We start from the raw sequence: 27,972 nt of genomic DNA on the forward strand, positions 1-27,972 counted from the left end.
CCGCTCCATAGTGGAACTGCCCAGGCTGTGATTCCCCTTTTCTGGGGGAGGGAGGAAGCTTCTTGGCTGGAAGGAGAAGGGTAGGTGAGGAGAGAGCAGGGGCAGCCCTCCCAGGGAGGGCCAGGCCTTGGCATCTCCTCTCCATCAGCCAAGAACATCCTTAAGTTTTCCTGAAACCATTTTTACTTTGGTTTGTTTCAAGCCCTAATGAAAGGAGAGGGGAGGCTGGGGGAGGCAGAAATCTCTTATTTATGTTCTTCAGTGTTGTTTACAGATTCGCATGGGGTCTTTCAACATGAGTGCGGCGCTTTTCCCACATAACTTTAAGGGAGAGGGGTGGAAAGGGCTGGGACAGGGAGGGGGAGTCACTTGGGGAGGAGGTTTGGTTTCGTTTTTTTGTTGGGGTTTTCTTTTTCCTTCTTACAAAGCACATTCACTTTGAGCCGCTCCCAATGCTGGACTCTTTTTCCCCCTTCCCCCTGCCCAAGCCCTACACTGTGAAGTGATACTGCCTTGAAGACCCCTCGCCGTTATTTATTTAATTAAAAACCTAATTTGGAAGCGAGCCGGCAGCCTGTCTTGTTTCTGAAGACTGAGGTGCAGCAGTCCTGCGCGTCGCCACGGCAGAAGCGAGAGCCGGGGTCCGGCGCAGCGCTCGGGGTGCTCCCGGTCCCTACGAGGGGACACCCAGGGCAGGGCCTGCGGCTGAGCTCTGCGCCTGCGTCGGTCCCGGGGCAGGGAACGGCCCTAGAGCCCTGGGGGGCGGCCTCCCCCCATCCCGGGCGCTGCCGTTGCCTCGGAACAGCCCCAGCTCCCGGCGTGGAGCCTGAACTCGCCCCCCTCCTGAGTGCAGCCCCTTCTGCCGGCCCAGGCCCCTCCGTCTCCCTCTCGTGCCTCCGTCCAGCCCAGCCCCTGGTCAGGGTGTGCGTGAGCTGCGGCTCCTGGCCGGGGTCTGGGGTCCCTCCCTTCCCATCGCTGCCCGGGAGGAGCCCTGTCTGCCGTGGCTGGATTTTCCCTCCTGCCACCGTCTGTGGAGGGGAGGGGGGTGTCTATTCCTCTTACAGGTGCCCCAAGTCCCCCGCGGCTTTTGGAGGGGGGGGGGGGTCCCTCTGTGTCTCGTTGCCTTCAGCCAGAAATAACATCCTGGAGGCGAGAGAAACGTTCCTGCTGCAACTGCGTTGTGTGTTTCTGCAAGAAGGCTCGTTCCTCACCACAAAGCCTCTCTGTTTTGTCAGAAACTCCTTAAATTCTGTTCTCCAGCTCTTGCCTGGCTCTTACCTTCTGTCCTGGGGCCTGGGGGGGGGACAGGGTCTCCCATCTCCCTCGTGCACAGCTGGAAAATCCACCTGGAAAACTAGCAGGAAAGGGGCAGCCTCGTCCCGCTCCGTGTTCCTCCGGGCAAGAGGGTCCCATCGATGCCAGGGCTGGACCGGGGGCAGCTCTGACCCCCGCTGGGGCTGGGGCTGGGGCTCAGCTCTGCCCCGCGCCTCGGACCCGGCGGTTCGTGAGCTGCCGCCGTGTCCGACCCCGTCCAGCGCAGCCCGAGGTGTGAGGGACGGGCGGGTTCCCGCGTCCTGCGAGGCCCTGAGGAGGGTGGGTGTTCTCGAAGCCCTCGGCTGGGGCCCTTGGCCCTGGTCTCGCCGCCTTTTTTGGCCCCGCGTGGACCGGGGGATGTTTCCGAGGGTCAGCGGGGCCGACACCCACCGAAGGGCTGGGGGGAAGTTTCCCCTCCGCGCCCCCCCCGGTTCTCCGGGGCGGCCCCGACGAGGTTCGGCGGCTCCGGGCGCGGCCGCTGCAGCCACGGCGCTTCGACGGCAGAGGGGGCCGCAGCGCCGCGGGGGGACCCGCTCGGGGCCGGGGGTCCCCCCTCCCGGGCCCGTGGGGGGGTCACCGTCCTTCCTCCCGTGCAGGGTGCCGGGGGCAGAGACGGGGGCAGAGCCCCGGGAGCGGGGGGGGTGTAAGGGTCCCGGTGTCCCCTCCCCGAGCAGAGCATCAGCAGCTCCCGGGGGGGGTCCCAGCGCTCCCCCCCGGGCTGGGAGGGGCCGGGCCGGGTCCTGCAGGACTCCAGGAAAAGCCCAAGTTGGGGGAAATCTGACAAACGGGGCCCAGACCCCGGCAGGCCTCCCCCCCGGCCCCGGCAGACCCCCGGGCCCTCCTGCCGGCCGGGGCCTCGTGCTGGCCGGGGGGGCTGAGCCCCGCTGCCCAGCACCCGCAGGATGCGCCAACAGCCGAGCCGAGAGCCGGGGCTGCTCCCGTCCCCTGGCGCCCCTGCGCTGGGCCGGGCTGCTCCTGGTGGCTCCCGGCACCGCGACGGCCACGGCCTCGCGTGGGGCAAAGTCCCGGCCGCAGCCGCCCTGCGAGGCCGCGCTGCGCGGGCAGGGACCAGCCGCCTCCTCCCGCTCCGCTCCGGCCGCTCCGGCCCGCGGCAGGGTCAGCACAACCCACCGGGCCGTGTCCTGCCCTGGCCGAGCCCCACGCTGCCACCCCTGCGTCCCCACGGAGCGCTTCCCGCCGGCCGGAGGGCGGCCCGGGACAGCCGGGGGCCGTGACGGGGACCCCGCAGGCGCCGGCCGAGCTCCCCTTCTGCCGCACCCCCTCAGCCCTCCCGCCTCGGGGCTTTCACCCCCCCCACACCAAGTTTCGGGCCCGCAGGCAGAACGTGGGGGCAAACGCAGCTGTGCCAGGGCCCCGCGGCACCGAGGGCAGGAGGGAGGTGGCACCGGGGCAGACCAGGTCGCATCGGAGCAGAGGGAAACCGGCAAGTGGTTGGTTCTGCCTCTCCCCTTCAATCCCAGGGCGGCCCCGGAGCGTTTCCAGCTCTGCTGGCGGCCCACAGCAGCCTCGACATTCTCCACAGGCCACTCACGCTGCACTTAAACAGCCCTGTCACTATCATTTGGGTGGTTTCTGTATTATTTATGTTTCCTTCCTCTCCTGACCAAGAGTCGGGCCTGCGGCCGTCCCCACTCCCACCGGGGACCCTGTGGGGACCCTGCTCGACCCTTCGCTCCCGTCCCCGCTCCAGGTGCCACCGACGCAGCCCCGGCCCAGCGAGCAGCACCGGGAGCCCATCCTGCTCCGACAACACCTGAGGTTTGGGGAAACACCACCCCGCGTTTCAGCGGTTAAATCACAACTTAAAACAAAAATGTGCCCCGTCCGGCATTTCAATCCAGCCTCTCCGCTGCGTCCGAAGGCTCCCGGGGAACCCTCCTTCCCCCCAGCACCACCGCGACTGAGTCAGCCGGGATCTGCTCCACGATGCGCAGCCGCTGCAGCCAGCGCATTTCTGTGGCCGCGTTCTTCCACTCTCGGCTTTTTCTTTCCCCCCCCCCCCCTTTTTTTTCTTTTTTTTCCCTCAGGCAAGAAGCCCGAGGCTGGCGGGACACACACGGCTCCCACATGCGGCCTCCCGCCTTCCTTCTCCCCTTCCTCCTGCCACAGCGACTGGAGCCGCGGCGGGGAGCCGGGGGGGGCCGGGGGGCGCCGGAGCCGAGGACGCTGGAGCGGGGCCCGGGACGGCGGCAGGGGGCGAGGGGGGTCCGGGTCGTGCTGCCCCCCGCCCCCGCCCGGCCCCCGCCCGCTCCCGCCCCGCCCCAGCCCGCGGGCGGGGGCACCGGCTGCTGGAGCCGCCCCGTCCCGCCCCGTCCCGTCCGCCCGGACTTTACCTCCCGGCCGGGCCCGCGCCGTTCCGGGCCATGTGAGCCGCGGGGCCGGGCCGCGGGGCCGCCACCGGCAGCGGGATGGAGCGCAGGAAGGTCTTCGTGGTGCTCGACGTGCTCTGCCTGGCGGTCGGTGAGGGCTCGGTACCGGCGCGGCCGCGGCCCCCCCCGGGAGGCTCCGGAGCGTCCCCCCGATCCCCCCCGGTGGGGCGGTAACGGGGGTTCGGGGGGGGGGGGTGCGCGTCCCCGTCCCCCCCCGCCCCCGGCGCCAGCCCCTTGCCGGTGCTGCGGGGCCGGACCGGGGGCAGCCCGGGGGGCACCTGCCCGGGCCCTGTCCCGGGGCCCTCCCGAGGAGCCCCCTCGGGGCGGCGGGGCCGGGCGGGCGCCGGCTCCTGCCCCGGAGCTGCCGGGCCCCGTCGGGGGTCCCGGGGCTGCCCCGGCGTGGGGCCGCCCCATCGTCCGGGCGTCTTGGGGGGGCCCGCAGCGCCCCGGGGCCGAGGGGGGCCGGGGGGCCCCTGGGCGGGTCCGGCGGCCTCCCGCGGGGAGCCGGGGGCTGGAGCCGGTCCCGGGCCCCACCGCGCTGCTCGGGTGGGACGGACGGTTCCTTCTGCCGGCGCCGGGCCCCGCGGGCGGCCGGAGCGGGGCCGGGGGGCTCCGCACCCCCGCGCCGTCGGGTTCGGGGTGCCCCTTGCCAGCAGCCCCACAGCCCCCCCGCCCCCGGTGCGGGCAGACGCCCGTTTCTAAAACTGACGCCGACAAGCAGCTACTTAAGACGGACTAAAAATAAAGGCCCAGGTCGTAATTTCAGCCTGAACCTCCCGGCCGGGAGTTGCTTTCTTGGGCTCTAAGCACCGGTGGGGAGAGGCAGGTTCCTGTTTTTGTTTGGGCCGCTCTGCTCTCTCGTGTGCCGGTGTCTTATTTTTAGGGGAGCTTTTTTGGAGGATGAAATTATCCAGAAAGAAAATTGGTGTCTAATTTGAGCTGCAAATCAATGTCTGAGGCGTCGACTGAGGCGTCTGCCGGCCCCCCCCCTGCGCCCCGCAGCCGGAGCGGGGTGGGGGACGCCGGGGCTTGTTCCTGGCTCCCTGGCAGCGCCTTTTGGCTGCTGCTGCCTCCGCCCGGGGGGGCGGCGGGGGGCGGCAGGACGGGGGTGACCGGCGCTTGGGGAGCGCAGGAGGCGGCGGGTCCGGGCGCGGAGGGAGCCCCCGGCTGCGCCCCGGGAGGAGGGGGGGTGCGGGGGCAAAGGTGCGTGTTCCCGGGAGATGGTGGAACAAGGGGAGGCGGAAACCGCCGGGAAAGGCGGAACCGGGAGAGGAGCCCGGGCTTAAGGTGGACTGCGGGCCGCGGGAGGAGCGCGCAGCCGGGGCCCCCCCCGCGCCCGGGACCCCGCGGCGGGGCCCCCCGGCTCCTCCCGGCGGCTGCGGGGGCTGGAGGTCCCCCTTCAGCGGGGGATTTGTGCGGGGCAGGGACCCCCCAAACCCCCTCTTGATCTCAGCGATGATCCGGTCCGGGGACAAGCTCCCACTGGGCGGGTTGGGGCACGCTGGGTGAAGCCTCCTCGCCCCCAGTGATCCCGCAGCTCTCCAGAGCCCCGCCGGGAGCGGGGGGAGGCGCGGGGGGCGCGGGAGCGCGAGGGCGGGATGCCAAGTGCCCTGGGGTCTCACCGTCACCCACCGCATCTCCGGGCACTGGCTGTCCTGGAGCTGGTGTGAGGGTCCTGCTGGGGGCCCTTCCCTGCTGCAAAACAGGTTTGCAAGGTGCCTCTGCGCGTTAATTCTCATGAGCTCCCTCCTCCTAGGCCCAAAGACCCCGGGGAGTGTGAGGAGAGGGCGCAAGATTGGCCCCAGGTCCCCTGCACCGGGCCCTGCGGGCGCTGCGCCTGGGGAGGAGGGAGGCAGCGGGGGGGCTCTGCAGGTGCCCGGTTGCGGCCGTCTCCTGTGGTATCTGGGCGCCGCAGGCAGCTGTGAGCTCCGATAGAGCCCTATCAGTGGCGGGGCCGGTGCACTGGCGGGTGCGAGTCCTCCTGCCTGGGTGCAGGTGACTCAGGACTGCGTCCCCCGGGGGATCCATCTGTGCCCGACAGCAGCGAGCAGAGACCCGGGGCCGAGGGGTGGTGGGTGCCTGCATGGGGCCGTCCCCAGTCCTCACCTTCCTTCTGCCTCGCAGCATCTCTGCCCTTCGTCATCCTGACGCTGGTGAACTCCCCCTACAAGCGGGGCTTCTACTGCAACGACGACTCCATCCGCTACCCCTACAAGGCGGACACCATCACCCACGGCCTCATGGCTGGGGTCACCATCACCTGCACTGTTGTCATTGTAAGGACGCCCCGTCCCCTTCCCCCGGGCAGGGACATCCTGGCCCGTTGTGTCCGGGAGCTGGGTCCCAGCACAGCCTGTCTCCAGACCCCTGGCCGGGCAACAGGACCCTCGGGTCGAGCCCTGCTCTGCTGGGGGTCAGGAGCTCCCTCGGGGGCAGCGAGACTCACGTCCCGTGGGGCTGGTTCCCTGCAGGGAGGGGGAGAGGCCCCGGGAGGTCCTGTGGCAGGGGGGTGCTGGGGGCTCCGCCGCAGACCCGAGAGCCGCAGCGTCCCCCGTACCCCTGGTGCTGGGGAGCCGCTCGCTCGCCCCAAGACCCTCACTCTGCCCCTTGCTCTCCGCAGATCTCGTCGGGGGAAGCGTACCTGGTCTACACGGAGCGCCTCTACTCCAAGTCAGAGTTCAACAACTACCTGGCCGCCCTCTACAAGGTGGTGGGGACCTTCCTCTTTGGGGGGGCCATCAGCCAGTCCCTGACCGACCTGGCCAAGTACATGATTGGCCGCCTGCGGCCGAACTTCCTGGCCGTCTGCAATCCCGACTGGTCCAAGGTGAACTGCTCCATCTATGTGCAGCTGGAGAATGTCTGCCAGGGGGAGAGCAAGAACGTCACCGAGTCCAGGTGAGCCGGGGGCCGCCGGACACGGCCCCTCCACCCGCCTGGCGGTGCCGGGCTCCTGCGGCTGGTGGCAGCCCCGGACAGGTATCGACGCTCCTGCTGCGGGGCAGAGCCCGCCGAGCGGGTGGGGGGCTTGCAGGGTGCTGGGGGCTCGCTCTCATGGCCTGGCCCATCCCTTTTGCCCTCAGACTGTCCTTCTACTCCGGGCACTCCTCCTTCGGGATGTACTGCATGATGTTCCTGGCGGTAAGTGCCGTGCTCCGGGTGCGCCGCGCCCCCCACGTCCCGTCCCCCAGCCGTGCCAGTGCCCCGAGCGCCCTCAGGCTGGTCAGTGCCCCCCGCGCTGGGTGATTGCTCCCCCCTTCCTGCCCAGCTCTACGTGCAAGCCCGGCTGGTGGGGAAGTGGGCCCGGCTGCTGCGCCCCACCATCCAGTTCTTCCTCATCGCCTTCGCCATCTACGTGGGCTACACCAGGGTGTCCGACTACAAGCACCACTGGAGCGACGTGCTGGCGGGGCTGCTCCAGGGGGCTCTGATCGCTGTCCTCATCGTGAGTGTCCCCCGCGCGACCCGCTGCTCCGCCGTGCCATGCCGCGGGGCTGCCCAAACCCTCTTTCCCCTCGGCCTTTCCCAGGTCCGCTACGTCTCTGACTTCTTCAAGGAGCGTCCCCCGCGGCAGTGCGGCGAGAAGGACCCAGAGCGCAAGCCCAGCCTGCCGCTCACCCTGAGCGACCCCGACTGCAATCACTACAGCTACCGGGGCGCCCCGTGAGCCGCGCGGCCCGACCGCAGACCTGCCCCACGCCACGCTCTGCACCGCTCCCGGCGCGGGGACGGGGACGCTGGCTCTGGGCCTCCCGCTGCCGCGGGTCCCTGCGGGACGGCCCTGCCCGTCCCCGCTCCCGGCTCCCCGCGGCTGCCGCTGCCCGGCCATCTCCGCTCCCTGTCCGCGGCAAGGGAAGGTCCTCGGTCCCCTGCGCGTCTGAGTCACCTCCACAGCTGCTGTCCCAGCCCTCTGCGGGAAGGGAGGGAGGGCGGGGAGGGTGGCATGTGGGGGTGGATTTATTGGGCTGGCAAACCGCGGCAGGCGAGGAGCAAACTTGTCAGGAAGTCTGAGGCTGCCTGTGCTGAGCGTGTGTTATCCCTGTCAAATTATCCAGCCTTATGAGTACAAATCCTCACAAGCACAGGGGGAGGAGGGCAGCTGCTGGGCTAGCAATACTATTTTGGAAAGGATTAAAGCAATCCAGAGCTCTTCCCTGTTCCCTGATTGCCTTTAAAAGCAGCCCCGGCCGCCCTGGGAGCGGGGGGCGCGCGGGCCGGCTTTCCTGCGGCGCTGCCGAGGGCTCCTCACACCCTGCTGCCGCGTTTGGGGCGAGGGGCGTGCGCCAGACTTTGTCTCTCCTGCAGCTTCAGCTGATACTTTCGGGGGTGCTGGGGGTAGGGGGAAAGGGAGAAGCTTTCTGTGGTAAAGGGAAATAAATGGGGATGTGGAGCTGGACACAGGACTCCGAACGCCCTTGGGAAGGTGGGGAACGGGCCACGGAGCGGTCCCATCGCCAACGTGGCTGCCTCCGCCACTGGAGCGCTGTGGGCCTCTCTTTAAACTACATGCATTATCATTATGATGTGTTTTTATAAAAATGTGTTTTTTAAATTAGATCATCCTTAAAGAATGTCTGTGTCAGGCCTGTTCTCTTAATCCATGGATGCTCCTTGCCTTGGATTGGGTGAGCTCAAGTGTTTAGGGTTCCCTTCTCCATGGGAAAAGGGTCTGAAGCCACTCACGAGTGGGGAGGTTTATTGGGGGGTCTGTCGGGGCTGCTGAGCCCCTCTCCCGGTTGGGCCAGGAAGGCTGGGCTGGGCCAGTGAGGGGCCAGTGGGAGCAGCGTCGTCCCATGGGAGGGAGCCCCGTTGGGGCTGGGGCTGGCCCGCTGCCCCTCACCCCGCCGCCTTCCCCAGGGTCGTTCTTTGGCCCTTCGAGAGGTCAGCGCAGGGCTCCAAGGCCTGTCCCAGCTGGGCCCTGTCCCGGCGCTGCCTTCGCCCTGACCCCGGGAGCCTCCTGCACTCCCCAGCGCCGCGTCCGGCCTCTGCGAGGGGGAAGGGAAGGCGGGGAGAAGCTCTCGGAAAAAGTGACGCTTTGTGCCTGCAGCTCCCTTGGCTGCTTTGGCAGCCGGAGCCGAGGGAAGGCAGGGCTGCGAGAGAGCCCTGGCACGGGTGCCCCGTGTCCCTCCTGCAGCGGGGCCAGGCGGCGGCTGGGGGGGCACAGGGGGGCCTCTGCCCTGCGGGGGAGCAGGGGGCACCAGGAGGCAGCGCCCTGGCAGCAGGGCTGGGCTCAGGGGTCAGCGGGGCAGCGTCTGCTCTGTCACGTCCCCGTGGTGTCAGCGGCAGCCCTGCCCTGCTCTGGGGTCCGGGGGGATCCCCGCTCTGCCCACGGTGCTCGAGGCCACCTGGGCCCTGCCCGCAGCTTGCCGGGGGTGGGCAGAGCTGCCGGCGGGGCACAGGGACCCCCCGAGTCCCGGCTGCTGTAGGCTCCCTCGACCCGGGCACGTCCTCGGCTCTGCAGAGTACCGAGGCCTGGGGGTCCCCGGGGTCACCCCAGTCGCTGGGGGGGTGGGATGGCCCGTCCCGGGGCCAGCTCTCCTCCAGAGCCTCTTGCCCTCCCTCGGCCAGCGCAGCCCGGTCTGTCCTGGCCGGGCCCGCAGGCTCCCTGCGCGGTGTCGATGTGCTTACGCAGCGCGGGTTACTCCAGTCTAGACAAGCCCTGACCAAAAATACCTTCCCAGTGCCGAGGGAACTCCCTCGCCGCATGTTGCTTTTCTGTTTTCCTTTGCGATCTCTCCTCCCGCAAGCCCTTCCCTGGTCCCCCAGCAGGGTCCTTCCTCCTCTCCCAGCCCTCTGGGCTGGTTGTTTAATATCTGATGGTGTAAAACAAAGCTGGTGGGAAGTGCCAGGGCAGGGCGTCTCTGCCGCAGGGTTTGCAAACAAAGGTCTGTGAGGGAGCAGCAGTTCCTGGAGTCGGGGGCAGCGTGGCACGGCCCAGGGTCCGGAGCTCGTCTGCGGGGTTTTCCTCCAGCCGGGCTGCGGTGCCCAGCAGCTGCCCCAGCGCCTGGCACTGCCTCGACGGCTCCGCTCTGCAGCCAGGAACGTGCCTGCTCCCTTCCCTGGAGATCTGATTTCGCCCTTTGGATGCATCTCTGGAAAAACCAGCCGGGCCACAATGCTGCAGTGTGCGGCTCCGAAGGGCAGGGCGGCCTGGTGCTCGGCGGGGAGCTCGGCTGCTCCTTCCCTGGACGGATGAGGCTGCCGGTCCCTTCACAGCCCTGCCCCCGTGCCGGAAAGGGGCTGAGACCTGACCAAACTCACGGCATCCCAGCCTGAGCCACCTGCAGTTGGAGGGACATGGGGAGGGGCTGTGAGCTGCAGCCGTTCTCCGGGGGGCAGCTGCCCGTGGGGCGGCTCCTCGGCCCCGTGGGCGGCAGCAGGGCGCTGAGGAGGGTGAAGCGGGTCCGGATGCTGCTGCAGAGTCCCCAGCCCCTCCTGCCTTTGCTCTGGTCGTGGCTGAACGCTGTGATGCGCCGCAGCGCGGCTCCAGCTCCGGGCCAGACCCGCTGTGGACACGGGGGCTGCCTCGAGTCCCCTGGACCTGGCAGAGCAGGGCTTGTCCTGCTCTCAGGAGCTGAGGGAGGGTGTCCGGTGGTGGGTAAAGTGCCCCCCCAGCACCTCGTGTGCCTCGCTTTCCCCGTTCAAGGCGTGAGGTTGCACCAAGCCCCATGGGTGGGAGCTGGCAGGAGCTCCGGGCGTCCTGCCTGGTGGATCCCCAGCGCTCAGGGTGAGCTGTGGCCCTAGGCACTGCGCCGGATGGTGACTGGGGTGTCCAAACAAACCCCTTTGCAGTGGGTGACTCAGGCGTTAGGGATCCAGTCCTGGTTGTGCTGGGGCAGAGTCGTCCGCGGGCTGACGCCAAGCAGCGTTGGCCCGCGAGGCACGGCTGGGACCTGCTCTCCGAGAGCCGTCCTGTTCCCCGGCGTCAGCAGCTCCACGCACCAAGTGCTCAGCCAAGACGCCTCCTTCCCAAAATAAGCTGCTTCTGGCAGCGCTCAGCCGGGCTCTGGCTTCCAGCCCCGCTCCGGAGGGGGCCCTGGGCTGCCTCCCCCAACCTGTGCCTCCTGGCTGCCTCCCGCCTTGCCACGCAGCGTCCTGCCCCTCTCCCTGGCACCCGGGGCTCCTCCTGACATCCAAGGGGCTTCTTGGGGCTGCGCTCGCCCTGGCCCCATCCCCAGGTTGCCTCCGGCTCTGGCTCCATCCCCAGCTGACTGGGGCAAGAGGCAGCGAAGGGGCTGAGCCTCCCGGTGCCCGCAGCAGCTTCCAGGAGCGGGCAGAGGCCTTGCCAGGAAGGATGTTACTCATCCCCGAAACATCCCGGTCCCTGGCCGGTGGCCACGGGGGGAGGCAGCCACGGGAGGAGCCTGCGGCGGGGGGGCTCGGGGTGGCCCCGCTCGGGGACGCGCTGGGGGGGGTCCGATGCCTCGGGCGGAGCAGGTCCCACCGTGGGACGGGGTGTTTGCAGCCTCGGGGGCTCGGGGGGGGGGGGGGGCGGGCAAAGCTGGGGTGCCCGGGACCCCCAGGCCGCGGCGCCTGGAGCTGCCGGTGCTGCCCAGCGCGGCCCCGGGGAGCTGGGGGAGCCCAGCGCGGTTGCCGAGACGGGGCTCCCGGCCCGGCCCGTGTCCCGGTATCGGCGGGAGCAGAGGCCGGCCCGCCCCGCCGCCGCGCAGCGAGTCCCGGCGCCGCCGAGCGGGGCCGGAGCTGCCGGGGCCGCGGGACGGGCGGGAGCGGCGGGAGCGGCGGCAGAGGGCAGCAAGAGCCCGGCGGAGCCGCCGGAGCGACGCGCGGGGCCGCGCCAGCCTGCGGCTGTCGGGGGACCCCTGGGGGGCTCCTGGGGGGCACGGCCCGGCGGGACCCTGCGCGGAGACCAGGTGCTGCCTTCAGCCTCTCCTCCTCCTCCTCCTCCTCCTCCTCCTCCTTCTCCTTCTCCTTCTCCTTCTCCTTCTCCTTCTCCTTCTCCTCCTCCTCCTCCTCTTTCTCCTTCTCCTTCTCCTCCTCCTCCTCCTCCTCCTCCTCTTTCTCCTTCTCCTCCTCCTCCTCTGATCCCATGAGTGCTGCCTCCCCCACATCCTTTAGTCGTTGATTCCTATGAAATGTGCCCGCTGCCACAGACTCCTTTGATCTCACTAAGGGAAGGAAGGGGCTAGAGAAGAAATTAAATGGCAAAAGGAGGAAACGAGGAGGGGAAAGCCCTCCCGTGGAGTCTGGTCATGATGCCGCCCCCCATCAGGGCAGCCAGGCAAGAGCCTGGCCCAAGCTCTGCCCGTCGCAGCGGAGCGGGCAGGGTCACCCCGGCAGGGAATGCCCCTCTGCGGGGCGGCAGCACGGCCGGGGCCCCCAGCCGCATCACCCGGCCCCGCTAGAGCCGCTCTGGCACGGAGGAGCTGGCAGCCCAGCCCGGGGAAGCAGCCAGAGGGTTCGAGCAGCAGTTTGTTTTCCGCCGTTTGCCAGGAGCCGCACGGAGCCGCGGTGCTGCCAGGGCCGAGCTCTGCGGGAGCGTGGGGCGGCCAAGCGCCAGCCCGGCCCGGGACGGCCTTTCCCCACCGGGCCCGGCCCCTGCGCAGGGGAAGGCCTGGCCGGGGTGGCAGGTCGGGGGGTATTCCCGGGCTCCCTCCCTTCCCTCTCCTACCGTGACGTTCCCACCCGACCAGAGCTGCCCTGCGAGGCCACGAGGCCGCTGGAGGCCGCAGGTCCCTGCGGGCCATGGCGGGGATCAGCGTCCCCTCGGGGCAGCTGCGGGACAGAGATGACCCCACGGTGGGAGCGGGTCCGGCCCTGTCCTGCCTGCACCTCTGCCCTGCCTGCGCCTCCGTCCTGCCTGCGCCTCTGCCCTGCCTGCACCTCCGTCCTGCCTGCGCCTCCGCCCTGCCTGTGCCTCTGTCCTGCCTGCACTTCTGCCCTGCCTGCGCCTCCATCCTGCCTGCGCCTCCGTCCTGCCTGCTCAGCCCAGGAGGGTCGGCCTGAGGAGGGGCCGCCCGAGAGCAAGGGCACCGGGGGTCCTGCGGGAGCCGCTCGCCGGGGTTCTGCTCTCCGCTGCGTTGGCCTCTCCCTCCCGCCAGCCCCCCGCAGCCGTCTTGGCCCCCCCAGCCCCATGGGGTGACGCTGGGCAGTGGCGGCACAGGGACGGGGCTCCCAGGCTGGGGAGGGCGCTTGGGCTGGGCGTGCTGTGTCAGTCCAGCCCTCAACTGCTTTTTTTGTTGTTATTTTAATATTTTTCCCTTTTACACTCTTGCTGCCTTAACATGACCTTGGCCAAATTATTTCCCCTCCCTCTGAGATTAATGGCCCCCTTCCAGAAATGATCCGCTCTGTCTACGAAAATAGACATTGTGCTGTTATTACATTTTAAAATATAATAAGGGCCGGGAGGCTGCACTTCTGCTCTCCCTCCCCAGCCCAGCACCCCCACGCCAGACCCCACAGGTCTCTGGGGGCCAAGAGCGGGTGCAGTGAGGGGGGGGGGGGCACTCCCAGCCCTTTCTGCATTCAGAGAGGGGGGTGTCGTACCCCCCGCTCCCCTCGGCAGAGCTGGGCAGTGGGAGATCAGCAGCTGCTCTCAGAAAACGCTGGGACTGCCAGGGCACGGCGGAGGTGGGACCGGGGGGGGGGGTGGGGGGTGGGGGTGGGTGGTGTCCCCACGGGGGGGTCCCTGGCTCTGTAAAGCTGGCGGGGACCTGGTTGGTGGCTGGAAGTCCCTGCTCAGCCCCCCTGGCCAGCACAGCCCATTGCCCTGGGACTGCAGAGCCCCCCGGCACGCACAGGGAGGCCTTTGCGCAGCCACGCTCCCTTTCAGCGGTTTTGTCGAATTTATTATCATTATTATTATTATTGTTCTTTTCTGCCAGGGCCTGGAGGCGCGTGGTCGTCCCCCAGGACGGGCTCTCGGACCCACCGGCGCAGCGGCCGCGCTCTCCGCGAGGGTGGCGGGGGCAGAGGTGAAGGCAGGATCAAACCCACGTCCCCAGCCCCGTCTCAGCCGGGGGGGGGTCTGGGATCACGGGAGGGTCCTGGAGATGCAAAATGGCGGCAAAATAAAAGGTGAAAGTCAGACCCAACGCGGAGGTTTCGGCCGTTGCTTTTCCTCCCCATCACCCCGTGGCTCCCCGACCGTCGCCGGCGGGTGTCTGCCGGGTGGCTGTGCCTGCGTTGCGGGGTAATTCACTCTCCGCGGGGTTTTTCCCCCTCCCCGTGCGGGTGCAGGGCCCGCCGCAGGCAGACCCCAGCCCTCGGCGCTCGGCTCGGTCCTGGGGGCAGCGAACCGCAAATCCGGCGGCTGCGGGAGGCCCGGGGCCGGTGTCTGGACAAACGGCGGCGGGCAGAGGACGGGGCGCGGGGGGAGCCCCGGGGTTCGCACTGCTCCCGGCCCGGAGCCCCCGGACGGGTCGGGCCCGCGGGTCGGGGGTCGGGGCTGCGGCGGGGCCGGGGCTGCGGAGGGGTCGAGGTTAAAGAGGAGGCGAGGCCGCCCCGCAGCTGCCGCCGCGCCGCGGGTTTTATTTCCTGCTCCGTGTAAGCCCGGATTGACCCGCAGGCAGCAGAAAATGTCGAACAACAAACGATCTCCCTGAAAGGAGAAAAACACCCGAAAACCCACAAGAACACGCCACCCCCCCCGTGGGCCGTGTGGAATCGAGCCAGGGAGCTGGAAACACGGGGGGGCGCTGGGGGGGGCAGTGGGGCGCTGCAGGGCGAGGGGGCTCTGCCCGCGGGGCCCCCCCCAGCTCCGGGGTTTTCCCAAGGGCCTCACGGAGGGGGGCAGCGTCCCCGGGGCTGGGGGCCCGGGGGCGCCCGGGGGGCCATGGGGGGGCCGGCGGGGGGAGCGGGGGTCCTGGCGGATCCACATCTGGGCCGGGCGGAGGCCAGAGCCCTTTGCTGGCGGGGGGGTCCCGAACGGGGGTTCTCGGGCGGGGGGACGCGGAATTCTCGGCGAGCCGAGGCCTCGGGGAGGGTCTCGGGTGTCGTTTCTTTTCTTTAATTGAATTAAAAAAAAGGGGGGGCGGGGGTGGACACGGCAGCGCCTTCTGGGGTTCGGTGTTTGTGGGGAAAAAGCCCCAAACCCAGCGCGGCCGGGGGGGGCGCGGGTTCCCCCGACAAACCGCCGGCGCCTTCTGCGGGGGGGCCGGAGCCGGCAGAGGGCCGCGAGTCCGGGGGGTCCGGGGGGGTCCGGAGGGTCCAGGGGGGTCCCGGGGGGTCCGGGGGGTTCCGGGGGGGTCCCGGGGGGGTCCCGGGTCCCGGTCTGGGTGTCCCGTCCCCCCCCCCCGGCACCGCGCGGGTTAATCGCCGCTCCCCCGCCCGCGCCGCCTCCCCAGATTGACACCTTCCGCGGGCGGCCGGCCCCGCTGGCCAATGGGAAGGGCGCTCTGCGCGCCCCACGTGGGGGCGGGCCGCTCCCGCCGCTCTCCCATTGGCTGGCGGCCGGGCCGGCGGCGCGCGCGGGCCAGGCCCCACGTGGAGCTGGCGCGGGCGCTCGCGCCCGTTCATTGATCGCGGCGCGCGGGGGGGCGGGGCCCCGCGGGGCGGGGGCGGGGCCGGGGCGGGGCCGCGGGGCGGGGGCGGGGCCGCGGGGCCGGCCCGGTGCGGTGCGGCGCGGCCGGGCCCGGTGCGGAGCAGCTCGGCCCGTCCCGCCCGGGGCCGCAGCGCGGTGAGTCCCGTCCCGCCCCGCCCCCGCCCGGCCGTGGCCGCCCCGGGGCTCCCGGGGGCTGGGGGGGGGCGGCGGCGCGGCCGGTCCCTCCCCGCGGCCGAACCTGCTGCGGGCGGCGGCGGCGGGGCCATTGTCTGCGCGGCGCGGGCCTGGGCCGGGGGCGGCGGAGCCCGGGGGGGGGCCCCGGGGAGCTGGCGCGGGGGGGGTCCCGCAGCGCCCGGGAGGAGCCCCGGGCCCCGCCCCCCCTCCTCGGTGCCCGCGGGGATGCGGAGCGGGCCGGTGGGGGCGGGCGGTGCGGGGGGTCCCTGCGGGCGGGGCCGGGCCCCGGGGCTCAGCCCCGCTCGGTGGCGGCTCCCGGCTGGCTGCGGGGGGCGGGCGGCGGCGGCATCGCCGGGCGGTGACCCCCTCCCTCCCTCCCTCCCAGGGCCCGATCCGGAGCCGGGAGCGTTCCCAGGCCCCGTCCTAAGCCTGCGGCGGGGCCCGGCGCGGCGAGAGGGACCCAGGGCCCGTCCGGTGCCGAAGATGTTCCCGCAGAACCGGCCCCCGGTGAGCGCGCGGCGCGGCCTCGTCCCCTCCGGCCGCGGGCGAGCACGTGCTGCGGCGGCGGCCCCGAGGGCCCCGCGCCCGCGGCCCCGGCCCGGAAAGTTTCGCCGCCAGCGCGGGACACGCTCCGGGCTGGGGTCGGCTCGTCCCAGCCCGGTGCCAAGCCCCGGGGCTGCTGGTTCAGGGTTACGGGGCTCCGGGAGCCGCATCGCGGCTGGGGCGTGATCGGGGGAGCGGGGCCGGGGGGGGCGGCGACAGAGCGGGGGGTGGACCGGGGCGGGGGGGGGGGGTGTCCCGCGTTCTGCGCCGCCCCGGGGTGTGGGTCCGCCTCTCCCGGCGCCGGGGGGTGCCGGGGATTGTCCTCGGTGCCCGCCCGCGGCCGCTCCCCCCAGCAGCGGCTCTTGCTGCTGCCTCACCCGGGCGCTGCTCTCCCGGACCGGCCCGGAGTCCCCGGGGCCTCGCGGGGCCGCGGCGGTGACCGCGGGGTCCCCTCCCCTGCCCAGGCCCATCTCCAGGCCCCCTCCGCCGCCTCGGGGGCCGCCGTGGCCGCCAGCGCCATCCCCAGCGCCCCCCAGTCCCTCAAGCTGACCTACCCCGAGACCCTGGACCGCATCAAGGAGGAGTTCCAGTTCCTGCAGAACCAGTACCACAGGTGAGGGGCTGCCCGCCCCGCGGGGCGCTGCTGAGGCCCCCCCGGCGCCGGGCCCGTCCGCACCCCTACACCGGGGACGGAGCCGCCGCCCTGGGAGCCCCAAATGACTGTTCGGGGGGAAACTCGCCCTCCTCCCGCCAGGCGCCCCGGGAGGAGGGTCCCGGCTCCCCGGGCCCGGGGCTGAGCCGGCACCGACACTTACCCGACGCGGAGCCCCTCAGCCCCCCCCGGCCAGGACCTCGCCGCCCGGGGCAGAGCGAGGTTTGAGATGCAGCTCGGCTGCTGGGGAGGGGGCTGCGCTCTGCAGATGCTCCCCGACGCCTGGATCCCTTTGCTGTCCGTCGCCTCTTCACCAGCCCCTTCCTTCCCACCCTCTTTCAGGTGGTCTCTTGGCTTATGCTGGGAGACGGGGTCGAGTCCGAGAGCAGGAGCTGGAGCACATGGTGCGCTGGAGGGCTCCTGCTCCGTCCAGCCAGGGAGATCTTGTCTGGGGGGGGGCAGAGGGTCTCTCCCTCTCCCTCCCTCCCTCTCTCTCTATTTTTACAGCTTGAAGTTAGAATGTGAAAAACTGGCAACAGAAAAAACAGAAATCCAGCGCCATTATGTCATGGTTAGTGAGCCCCACCTGAAGGGAGGGTGGTGGGGGGTGTCGTCTCCTCTGAGCCATCGGACACAACCCTGGGACTCTTCGGCTTCCCCTTGTGTTTGGGTTGTGTGGCCCGGCCCCGAGATTTGGCTCCTGTGGCTGTTACTGTCTTTTTTTCCCCAAAAAATGAGCCATGGTGTTTGAGCAGGGCTTGTGCTGCAGCTCCTGGGCGAGTTGTCTCCTTTTCCGCGGGCAGTGGGTGGGAGCCCCAGGGGGGGGCCGTGTCTGTCTGAGCCCGGGGCCGGGGAGGGGCTGGGGGCCGCGTTCTCCTCCTGGCCTGGCCATGGCGTGGGTGTCTCTGCCCGGGCTGACCCCCCCGCCAGGGCCGGGGCTGGAGAGGACTCTGGCTGCGAGTTCCGCTGGGCTCTGCGGCCCTGCTGATGCCGCGTCTCTCCCTCGCAGTACTACGAGATGTCCTACGGCCTGAACATCGAGATGCACAAACAGGTGAGTCGCGGTGGGACGGGAGCCCCGTCCCGGCTCCCCCATCCCAGCTCCCCATCCCTGCCTGGCCGTCGGGGCCCTTCAGGGTCATCCCTTCCCGTGGAAATCGTGGGCAGTCGCTCCCTGCCGCAGCCTGGGGAGGCCATGCTGGTGCGGGACGTGCTCCCTGCTCCGTGCTCTGGAGCTCGGCGTCGCTTGGTGCCGCGGCCCTGGCCTGACCCGGTTCTCGGCGCACGCGTGCCATTGTTCGCTGCCGTTGGTCGCCGGGTTCGGGGTGCGCGTTCGCGGCGCGGTCGCCACGTGCTTGTTGCGGTGCAGAGCTCGCGCCTGTGCGGCTGCTCCCGCCAATTGTGAGCGGCCGCTTGGGGACCGTCGTGGGGGAGACCGGCTCCCGCGGGGCGGCGGGTGCTGCAGCCTCACGGCGGGGTGACGACCTCCAGCTCGCCGCCGTTGCCACTCTCCAGCCCCGGGGGCAGCTCACCCGGGTGCCGAGGAGCATCCCGAGGAGGGGGCTGGGGCGTGGGTGCGGGTGGGCTCGCGCAGGGCTCGGGGCTGCACATCCCCCCTCGCTGCCTCCCCACCCCTCCCTCCCTCCTTTCCTCCTGCTGCGCCGCTCCAGGTCACCAGCTGCTCTGAGACAGAAGGTTTCTTCTCATCTATTTTTAAAGAGGCTGCGGAGGAGCCCGGCGGGGCGTGCTGCAGCCACGGCCGCCCCCCGCGCCCCGCCGCCAACTGTTGCGTGGGAGCCGGCGTGGGGGTGCGGCCCCGGCCCCCGTGCCGGGTGGGCTGGCGGCCGCCGAGCGGCTGCGGGTGCCGTGCCCTGCCCGGTGCTGCCGTCGCCACCGGCAGCGCCCCGGGAGGAGGCGTGAAGCCGCCCTGGCGAGGGCCGATGCCGAGGCCTCGCCCAGCCCGGCGCCCCCTCCCCGGGGCTGCGCGCTCCTCTCCTCTGGCTGCCGGTTCTCCCCGGGCCCTCGCAGGCTCGTGTTTTCTGCCAGCCCCAGGTGCCGCTGGCCGCGGGCCAGCGAGCTGTCTGCACTTTTAACAAGGGCCCGTAAGTCTGCTCTGACAGCCAGCGGCCATTGCGGGAAAGATGGGAACTGCCTGCGCGGGAGCAGCCGGTTACCGCCGCCGCGGGGGCATGGGGTCTCCCCGCCCCTTCCCCCGAACCCGGTGCCGCTCACGGGCATGGTCGGGGGTCCCGAGCGCTCTCAGCCGCCCTGGGACCCCCAGGAGGGTCTCGCCCAGGTGAAGGCAGGGCAGGGCCGCGCCCGTCCCGCCTGCGCCCAGGCCGGCACCCCCGGGGTCCCACGGCGCTGGGTCGGCAGCGCCAGCACCGCCAAGGGCCGAGGCACCACGACCTGGGCTGGGCTGGGGGGCTGGCTGGGGGGGTGCAGGCGGCCACAGGCTCGGCAGGGGAGGCTCAAGACGAATGAGCAGGAGACGTTAATTTTTATTGTTGTTTTGGTTTTGGCATGGAAAGGGCCTGTAGCTTTTTATAAAACCACCTCCCCGAATCTGCTTGGCCTTGGACTTGCTCACCGCGAGCCAGAGGGGAGGTGACGGTGCTGGTGGCTGGGGGGGCTGCAAACAGCATGATCATTTTTCATGCTGAGAGCGTTAAAGTGCCAGTAAATTGCACATTAACGAGTGCGAGTGAATTGGAGGCAGCTCTCCCCAAGGAGCTGCTGCCCATCAGTGCATTAGGGAAGAGAATCCATCACTGCCGGCCCCGGGAGACAGCTAAATCCTTCCCAGAACTGCCGGCTGCCAAATCTCCTTGCTCCCCCCGCTTTCATTCTTTTCTTTCTCTTTTTTTTTTTTTCCCTCCCTCGGAAGGGGAAGTGAGGGCGGGTGTCGGATTGTTTCTGCTCTCTGTGGGTCTGGCAGAAACGGGTCGGTGGCCGCTCTGGAGGGCGGTGCGGGGTGTCCCCGCGTCCCCGCGCCGGCCAGCAGCCCTGCGGCCCCTGGCCCTGGCCCTGGCCCTGCACCACCCGGGCTCGGGGGACATGCTCAGAGTCCCGGCAGAGGGGTCGGGGTGGGGGTCAGCTCCGGCCCTGGCTCTTAGGGCCCGGCAGCCTCTGGTCTCCTCCTGGGGCTGACGAGAGGGTCCGGGGTCGGCCCCTCCTCTCACCCCGCGCTGGCTCCGCAGCACCTTCCCCCTCCCCACGGGGGTGGGCAGGGAGCCCCTCGGGTCAGCACCCGACCTGGGGCCCCCGGGCACCCCCCGCCCGTCCCGGGTTTAGAGGGGAGGTCCCCGGCTCTGCACGATGAGGAGCAGCGTGAGCATCTCCGCTGTTGCCTCGAGCAGGGTCTGCTCTGTGCCTGGGGCGGGGGCCTGGCCCCGCAGCCCCAGGGGTTCTCCCAGGAACGTGTCTGTGGGGCCGGGGGTGGTTTAATGTCGGTGCCGTCCCCTGCGCGGGGTGTGGAGCGTGGGGCCAGCCCTGCCCTGCCGCGGGCTGAGCGGGGGGCACGGCACAGCCCGGCCCGGCTCCCGCTCTCCCTCCGTGCTGCTCCCGCGCTCTGCGCTCCTGGTTGCCGGTGGCCCTCCCGTGCTGCCGAAAACCAGCAGCTGCAAGGAGAGCGGCTCTCCGGGGCTTCCCGCGGGCTGCGAGAGCCGCAGTTCGCGGTGGCGGCGCTGGCAGGAGGCTGAGCCGGGGGCGCCTGCTGCGGCCCTGACCCGCGGGGCTGGGGGCTCGCCTGGGGGTGGCAGGGAGGAGGCGGGAGCCGTCCCGGGGCTCCGGGGGTGCAGACGGAGGGTGGTGGGCTCCTGACTTTGGGGAGGGCGGCGTTGGGAGGGAGAGCTCTCCTGCTCCCCCCCGCAGGGTGTTTGTGCAGCTCCTGGGGCCGAGCGCCAGCACCCCGCGGCTGCCTGGGTGGCGATGGAGAGGGGGCGTCTGCCTGCCCGGGGGTCTCTCCCGCGGCATCGGGGGCCGCTTGGCACGGGGAGCTCTGCCCCTCGCCCTGACGGGCTCTGCGTCTCTTCTGCTGCCAGACGGAGATTGCTAAGCGGCTCAACGTGATCTGTGCCCAGCTCATCCCGTTCCTGTCTCAGGAGGTGGGTGACCCTCGGGCCCCGGCCGGGTGCACGGGCTCCTGCGGGGCTCAGGAGCGTCCCCGCTCGGGGTCTCGGGCCCTGCGCTTCGGGCCGGGCTGGGGGGCGCTGGCTTTGCCCCGTTCCCTGAAGAAACGAGTCTGCCCCGGCCCGAGTCCGCGGCGCCGCGCGGTGCTGACGCGCCCTTCGCTCCCGGCAGCACCAGCAGCAGGTGGTCCAGGCCGTGGAGCGTGCGAAGCAGGTGACTATGACCGACCTGAACGCGGCGATCGGGGTACGTCAACCCTCTGCCCACACCCTCCCGCCACCCCCAGCCCGGGGTGCTGGGCTCCTGCTGGAGCCTCCTGTGCTCCCGCCATCCCCTGGGCTGGGGACCTGCCCCGAGCGCACGGGGGCCGGCTGCACCCCGGCCCCCCCCAGCACCTTCTCCCACCGTGGCTCCGTCAGGGGGAGGTGGGGGAGCCGGCTGGTGCAGGACCCCGGGCGGAGGAGGTGCTGTCGCTGTGGTGCCAAAGGGGGTGTGGGGATGGCGGGTGCCCCATCCCATGGCCTGGGGGGGGGTCACCACCATCCCCACACCTGGGTTGTGCCCTCGAGACTGCAGCGGTAGGGTGGTGTGGGTAAGGGTAGGGTCCCCCATCCGTCCCAGTAGCTCCTGTTGCTGGGTGGAAAGAGGTGGTGGGAGGGACGTGGTGGCCCCCGCAGCTTGGGGGACACCCTGGGAGCGTGCCCTGCCCTTCCTCACCCCCTCGCTGGGAGCTCCCCATCCCCTTGCTGCCCCAGCGCTGCCGGTGGGGCGGAGCAGCCTCTCCCCCTGCTCGGCCCCCGTCCTGACGCAGCCCTTCGCCTCTGCTCTCTCCTCCCGCTCCAGCACCAGCTCCAGACCCAGCACCTCTCGCACCACGCTCCCCCCATCCCGCTGACCCCCCACCCCTCCGGGATGCAGCCCGCCGGCCTCGCCGGCATCGGCAGCGCCTCAGGGCTGCTGGCGCTCTCGGGGGCGCTGGGGGCCCAGGCCCAGCTCCTCGCCAAGGAGGACCGAGGGGTCCATGACACTGAGCCCAGGGGTGAGTGGGGGGACGGGAGCTGGGGGTCGGGGGGTGTTGGGTCTGCTGTGACCCTCCCGGCAGCAGCAAACACGGGAGCAGGTGGTGCCGGGTCCTGGGGCTCTCTCTGCTCCCCGCACCTTTCCCACAAGGGCAGTTCCCCAGGGTGGGGGCCAGGGCTGGCGGGGGGCAGCTTGTCCGTGCCTGGGGGCTCCCGGCCGGGCTGGCAGAGGGGGAGACTCGCTGGCCACGAGGGCTTCGGGTGGGGAATGTCCCTCACCGAGGAGCACGTCCTGGGAGGGCCGTGGGGTGGGCTGGGGGGGGTCATCCATGGTGGGGCCCAGGACCACGCGGCTGCCGTAGCGCTGGCCTGGCCCTGCCACGAGCACCCCAGCACCTGCGGGAGGCGCGGGCAGCTGTCCCGGGGGGCTCTCGGCAGTGGCACAGCGTGTCCCTCCTTCCCTCCTCCTCCTGCTGCGCCTCCGTGCTGCCGCGGCGACAGAGCGAGACCCCGGCCCGGTAAGAGCCTTTTCTTCCCTTGCTCCGTTTCCCTCCGGCCGGGACCCTGCGGGCGGGCGACTGCGCGGGGGACGGGTCCTGCTCCCTGGCCGAGGCTCCGCTCCCAGCACAGCCAGACGGGGGGTGCCCTCCTGTGGGGACCCTTCCCCACCTCCCGTGGGCAAACCACGCCGTCCCCCTCCTCGCTCCTTCAGCAGGAGCTGCAGCCCAAGCTGGCGGCGTGGGGGCTGCACCGGGGCCCTCCGTGCCCTGGGAGCCGCTGCGGCCCCGCACTGGTGCTGCCGGTCCTGGGAGCCGGGCACTAACGCTGCGTCCCCCGGCACAGAGCTCCCTGGCGCTGCCCAACGGGGAGCGGGCACGAGCCATCTCCGAGTACCTGAGCAGCAGCAAGAAGAGGAAGGTGGAGGAGAAGGACTTTGTTACGGACTATGTGAGCCCAGGGCTGGGGGGCTTGGGGCGTCCCCGTCTCCTGTTGCGGGGCGAGGAGTGGAGCTGCCCAACGCCCCTGGCAGGAGCGCGGGCGGCCTCAGCCCCTTGGGCTCCAACCAGCCTCTGCATTTCAGGGCAGCGATGCAGACAAAAGCGAAGACAACTTGGTGGTGGATGAGGTCTGTGCAGGGAGCTGGGAGGGGGCTGGGGCCGGGGTACACTGCCCGAGTGGGCGGCTGGCAGGCTGCTACGGGCAGAGGTGGGCAGCACGTGGGGGTGGCAGTGGGACCCCCAAGTCGTGCTCATGGGCCGTTGCTGACGGCAGCGATGAGCCCCGGAGTCCGGGCTCCCAGCCTGGCCCTCGCCCGTCCCTGCGCTCCCGCCTGCTCTGCTGCCTGCTGATCTCCCTCCCTGTCCCCCCAGGACCCCTCTTCCCCGCACAGCGTCCACTCCTACTCGTCCCGGGAGAACGGGGTGGAGAAGGTCCCGCTGGGGAGGAAGGAGGCTGTGCCGCTCAGCCCCACCTCCATGGCCTCCTCGAGCAGTGCGTCCCCGTCTCGCAGTAAGGACGGGCCCACGGTACGTGGCCGCGTGGGGCAGCCGGGCCGGTTCGCTCGGGGCTTCTGCTCGCGTCCCCCTCCTGGGCTTGGCCGGCAGAGCTGCCGGACGTGGATCGCTCTGGGCCCCGACCTGTGGGGTGAAGGCGGCGCTGGGGGCACGGGGGGGCTCCTCTTCCACTAGATCCCCTCTCGTGGCAGCGCCGGGCCGTCGCGGGGGGGGTGGAACGGGGAGCAGCTGGGTGGGGGAACGGGGGAGAGCCCCGTGCGGCTGGCAGATCCCCGCGCTCTGTTCTGGCAGGTGGAGAAGGCGGGGACGCCCAGCCTCAAGTCCAGCACCCCCACCTCGCAGGGCGACGCTGCGGCCCCGGGCTCCAGCGGCGCCCAGCAGTTCCGCTCCGCCGCCGCCAAGGCCCCCGTGGACCCGCTGGGTGAGCTGCACCCCGACGGCCCCCGCGGGCACTGGCCCCGGCCCCGGCCCTTCACGCTGCCTCTCTCCCTGCAGCCCTGGGCCTGAGGAACCCGCTGGGAGTGCAGAGCCCCTACTCGGCCACCTTCGGCATGGCCCACCCCGCCGTGAACGGGGACATGGCCGGGAGCGGCGCCTACGCCAGCCTCCACCTCATGTCCCCGCAGCTCAACGGGGCGGCGGCCGCCGTGGGAGCCGGCAGCTACGGGCGCTCGCCCCTGGTGCGTGAGCCCGTTCCCCGCGGGGCCGTGGGGGCCGTGGGGCCCGTGCTGCTCTCACCCACTGTCCCCCCCAGGTGGGCTACGACCCGCACCCCCACATGCGCGTCCCTGGGCTGGCGGCTGGAATGCAAGTGGGGACCTCGGGGAAACCGTGAGTGGGGCTGCGCTGGGCTGGGGCTGTGTGGGGACGGGGCGAAGGGCCCTGTGGGGCTGCGCTGGGCGGGGGCCGGCGGGGATGGGGAGCTGGGCTTGGGGGCACCTGATCACGGGTAGCCGCGGGCTGTCCCGTGCCTGGCCAGGCCTCGCCGGCGCTGGCTCCGAAGCCAGACAGTGCCGCTTTGCTCTGGGCTGCGCGTCCAGACCCCGCTGCCCACGCTGGGCACCCGCGTCCAGCGTGGCAGCAGCCGCTCTCCACGCACGATCCTCGCTGGTGCTCACTGCTCTGTCCCTTCCAGCGCCTACTCCTTCCACGTCAGCGCCGACGGGCAGATGCAGCCGGTGCCGTTCCCCCCCGACGCCCTCATCGGCTCCGGCATCCCCCGCCACGCTCGGCAGCTCCACACCCTGACCCACGGCGAGGTGGTCTGCGCCGTCACCATCAGCAACTCCACGCGACACGTCTACACGGGGGGCAAGGGCTGCGTGAAGGTGTGGGACGTGGGGCAGCCGGGCGCCAAGTCAGCCGTGGCTCAGCTGGACTGTTTGGTAAGGAGGGGCCCTGCCGTGCCAGCACCGCTCGCTTCCCTGCGCTGGGCCACCGAGTCTGGGCTCCCCACGGGTGGGCTCAGGGGTGCAGGAGGAGCCTGAAGTGGTGATCTGCTCCGGGGAGAGTCACTGTGTGCTGCTCAGCGGGGGAGGGACGGTGGCTGCCCGCTGCCCTGCGCTGCCCCTCTGCTCTGAGCACCCAAAGCTGTTGGGAGGCTTTACACCCCCCCTTGGCACTGCTCTGTCCGTCAGCACCCGCCCTAAGACAAACCTTTGCCAGTGTCAGCCCCCCCCAGCCCAAGACTGCGTCCGGGCCAGGATTAGACGGGCTGGAGCATCGTTCAGATTCAGCTCTGTCCTTTCTGCTTTTGCTTGTGTGAGTCTGGCTGGAGGGAGAACTCCTATTTCTTTTAAAAATAAATTAACTGGACTGTCAGACCACAGCAACTCGGCAGAGCCATGCTGGAGGCACAGCTATCACCTGAGAGTATTTTTAACCTGTGTTCTTTGAGGTTTATTTAAAACGTGCTGCTGGAATTGGAGTCCCTGTGCCTGCTTTGAACAGCCCAAACCCAAGTCCTTTCCTCGACTTGCTGGCCTCGGGGCCTGGGCAGCCTGACAAATATTATTCTTGGACGGTGCTGACCTTGAAGATACAGATGCATAAACAAGGAAATGACTGCGTCATGATAATTTCAAGCTGCATCAGAAATTCGGGAGCTGGGGAAAATGGTGTCTTAGTGCTTGGAGCCACAGGCTGTTTCAGCCTTGTTGGAGCTGCCTCCCAGCCGCCCCTCGTCATGGGCCGTGTCTGCCAGGCGGCGGCTGCAGGGACGCTGTGGGGCGAGGGGGTCCCCGAGGCCGTTCATGGGGCAGGAACAGAGTGAGGGGGGCTCCGGCAGGGCTGGCTAGGGCGGTTGCTCTGGGCAGGGGATGGGGTGTCCCAGGAGGGGGGCGGGGGTGTGCCCCACTCTGCTGCTCCTGCCCTCAGGACCAGCTGCTGGCTCCGGCGTGACCAGGCAGTCTGGGGTGGGAGCAGCAGGGCTGGAGGGGAAGGGGTTAATGGGGTCCTCCCTCCTGCACCCCAGAACCGCGACAACTACATCCGCTCCTGCAAGCTGCTGCCTGACGGCCGCAGCCTGATCGTGGGGGGGGAGGCCAGCACCCTCTCCATCTGGGACCTGGCAGCCCCCACGCCCCGCATCAAGGCCGAGCTCACCTCCTCTGCCCCCGCCTGCTACGCCCTGGCCATCAGCCCCGACGCCAAAGTCTGCTTCTCCTGCTGCAGCGACGGCAACATCGTGGTGTGGGACCTGCAGAACCAGACCCTGGTGAGGTGAGCCGGGGCAGGGGCACCGTGGGCTGCTCGGGGCTCCTGGGGTCAGGGACGGCTCAGGGTGCCGCACGCCCGGGGTCTGACCCTGTTTTGGCAGCAGGGATCCCCCCTCACCACCCCCGGGCGCTGCCCAGGCTCTGCACTGCGGGCGCTGGCAGCCCTGACGGCCGTGCCCTCGCCCTCCCCGTCTCCTTCCCAGGCAGTTTCAAGGCCACACGGACGGCGCCAGCTGCATCGACATCTCTAACGATGGCACCAAGCTGTGGACAGGGGGGCTGGACAACACGGTGCGGTGCTGGGACCTGCGGGAAGGGCGTCAGCTGCAGCAGCACGACTTCAGCTCCCAGGTAGGCGCGGGGCTGGCCCGGAGCAGCGCGGGGCCGGCCGGGACCTTCCCTGCCGCTGCCTGAGCCCGCCTGTCCCCCAGATCTTCTCCCTGGGGTACTGCCCGACGGGAGAGTGGCTGGCAGTGGGCATGGAGAGCAGCAACGTGGAGATCCTGCACGTCACCAAACCGGACAAGTACCAGCTGCACCTCCACGAGAGCTGCGTCCTCTCCCTCAAATTCGCCTCCTGCGGTAGGCACGCCCGCCCCGGCCGGGCTCTGGAGCTCGTCGGTGCAGTGTCCTGTCCTGGCCGCACGTCCCGGGGCTCATCGTGCCTGGGGCAAGTGCTGGATCTGGTAGCCAGCCCAGCCCTGTGCGGGTGCTGGTGGTGGCCCTCGGGGAAGGGGCATCCATCCCTCCTGGAGCAACACCCGTGGCTGCACTCTCAGCTCTGTTGTCCTGGGACTCCCCTTTGTGTTCCCTAAAGCAGCTCCTTGGCTAACGAGCGGCAGAGACGTTGCCTTCGCCTTCCCATCCCCATGTCGTGTTACGCAGCCTGGGCGCGATTTGCTGCAGGAATGCAGCTGGTGGGCCTGGTTTGGTGACAAGATGCTCCTCTTTGTCTCCTCTGTCCCCCCCTGCAGGGAAGTGGTTCGTGAGCACCGGGAAGGACAACCTGCTGAACGCCTGGCGGACGCCGTACGGCGCCAGCATCTTCCAGGTGCAGCCTTTGGGCCCGGGGGAGGGCAATCCGGGGGAGGCTGCCCGGAGCTGGGACGGCCCAGAGCAAATGCAAATGCAGCTTAGCCATAATGAGCGCCAAACACATCCCTGCAGCCTCCCTGGGCACAGCTCGGGCCCCGGGTCTCAAGGGGTGGGAGCGGGACCCTGCTCTGCGCTGGTTCCTGCGCTCACCCCCTGCCCTCCTCCCTCCAGTCGAAGGAAACCTCCTCCGTCCTCAGCTGCGACGTCTCCACAGATGACCAGTTCATTGTCACTGGCTCAGGGGACAAGAAGGCAACGGTTTACGAGGTCATTTACTAAGGACGAGAGAAGTGCCAACTGCGGGAGGGCCCCTGCCCTGCGGACGGGCGGACGGACTCTGCCGGCCCTGCTGCTGACTTCCCAAAGAGCGTGCAGCCCGCGGCGGGGGCACCGCGCTGGAGGCGAGCGGCGAGGGGCGGAGGTGGCCCTGGGACCGCGGCCAGGTGTCACGCTGGGCTGGGCCGTGGCGACTGCTGCTCGCAGTGAATTTCCTGGGGATTTTCTCCTTGTTTTGGTCTTTATTTGTTGGTTTGTTTCTAAATCTGGACGGGGGGGGGGGGAAGGTGTCTGGTGGTGTTAGGTTTTTTTTTTGTTTGGGTTTTTTGAAGATTTTCTTTTTTTGTTTCTAACTTTTTGCTGTGTTTTTTGTTTTTTTGGGGTTTTTTTGTTAAGGCTCTGGGCCAGGCCAAGGAGGATGTGCTCTGTCCTCATCTCCCTCTATGCCTCCTAGGGTGTATTTAATAATAAAAACAAAAAAAAGCACAGTGGTGGCTTGGTGCTCTGTGGCTGTGGGATGGGGTGAGCTGGGGGGGGCACTGTCACCCCCTTTCCTGGCTCAGGGCAGGTTTGCTGCTGCTCCCCCCCGCCGGCAGCTGCCTGCTCAGCCCCGCGGCGTCCCTGTGTGGTGCGGAACACGCCGA

At 70.0% G+C, this 27,972-nt stretch overlaps 2 protein-coding genes across 2 annotated transcripts; both read left to right on the top strand.

Moving 5' to 3' along the window:
* Positions 1-3,635: 3,635 nt before the first annotated feature.
* Positions 3,636-7,854, top strand: PLPP2 (phospholipid phosphatase 2). Its single transcript, XM_074927809.1, has 6 exons — positions 3,636-3,795; positions 5,829-5,980; positions 6,325-6,602; positions 6,788-6,845; positions 6,973-7,149; positions 7,234-7,854. The coding sequence occupies exons 1-6, from the start codon at positions 3,744-3,746 to the stop codon at positions 7,369-7,371; spliced, it is 855 nt and encodes a 284-aa protein (XP_074783910.1). The 5' UTR covers positions 3,636-3,743; the 3' UTR covers positions 7,372-7,854.
* Positions 7,855-15,252: 7,398 nt separating this feature from the next.
* LOC141970849 (transducin-like enhancer protein 1) lies at positions 15,253-27,807 on the top strand. Its single transcript, XM_074927739.1, has 21 exons — positions 15,253-15,342; positions 15,767-15,888; positions 16,389-16,537; positions 17,084-17,147; positions 17,586-17,630; positions 20,620-20,682; positions 20,879-20,953; positions 21,551-21,746; positions 22,228-22,244; positions 22,570-22,674; positions 22,808-22,852; positions 23,097-23,252; positions 23,532-23,661; positions 23,736-23,920; positions 23,995-24,071; positions 24,376-24,625; positions 25,714-25,961; positions 26,161-26,308; positions 26,389-26,539; positions 26,932-27,008; positions 27,224-27,807. The coding sequence occupies exons 2-21, from the start codon at positions 15,865-15,867 to the stop codon at positions 27,329-27,331; spliced, it is 2,313 nt and encodes a 770-aa protein (XP_074783840.1). The 5' UTR covers positions 15,253-15,342; positions 15,767-15,864; the 3' UTR covers positions 27,332-27,807.
* Positions 27,808-27,972: the final 165 nt, after the last annotated feature.

Source organism: Athene noctua, chromosome 27 (assembly GCF_965140245.1).
Source record: "Athene noctua chromosome 27, bAthNoc1.hap1.1, whole genome shotgun sequence".
NCBI lineage: Eukaryota > Metazoa > Chordata > Aves > Strigiformes > Strigidae > Athene > Athene noctua.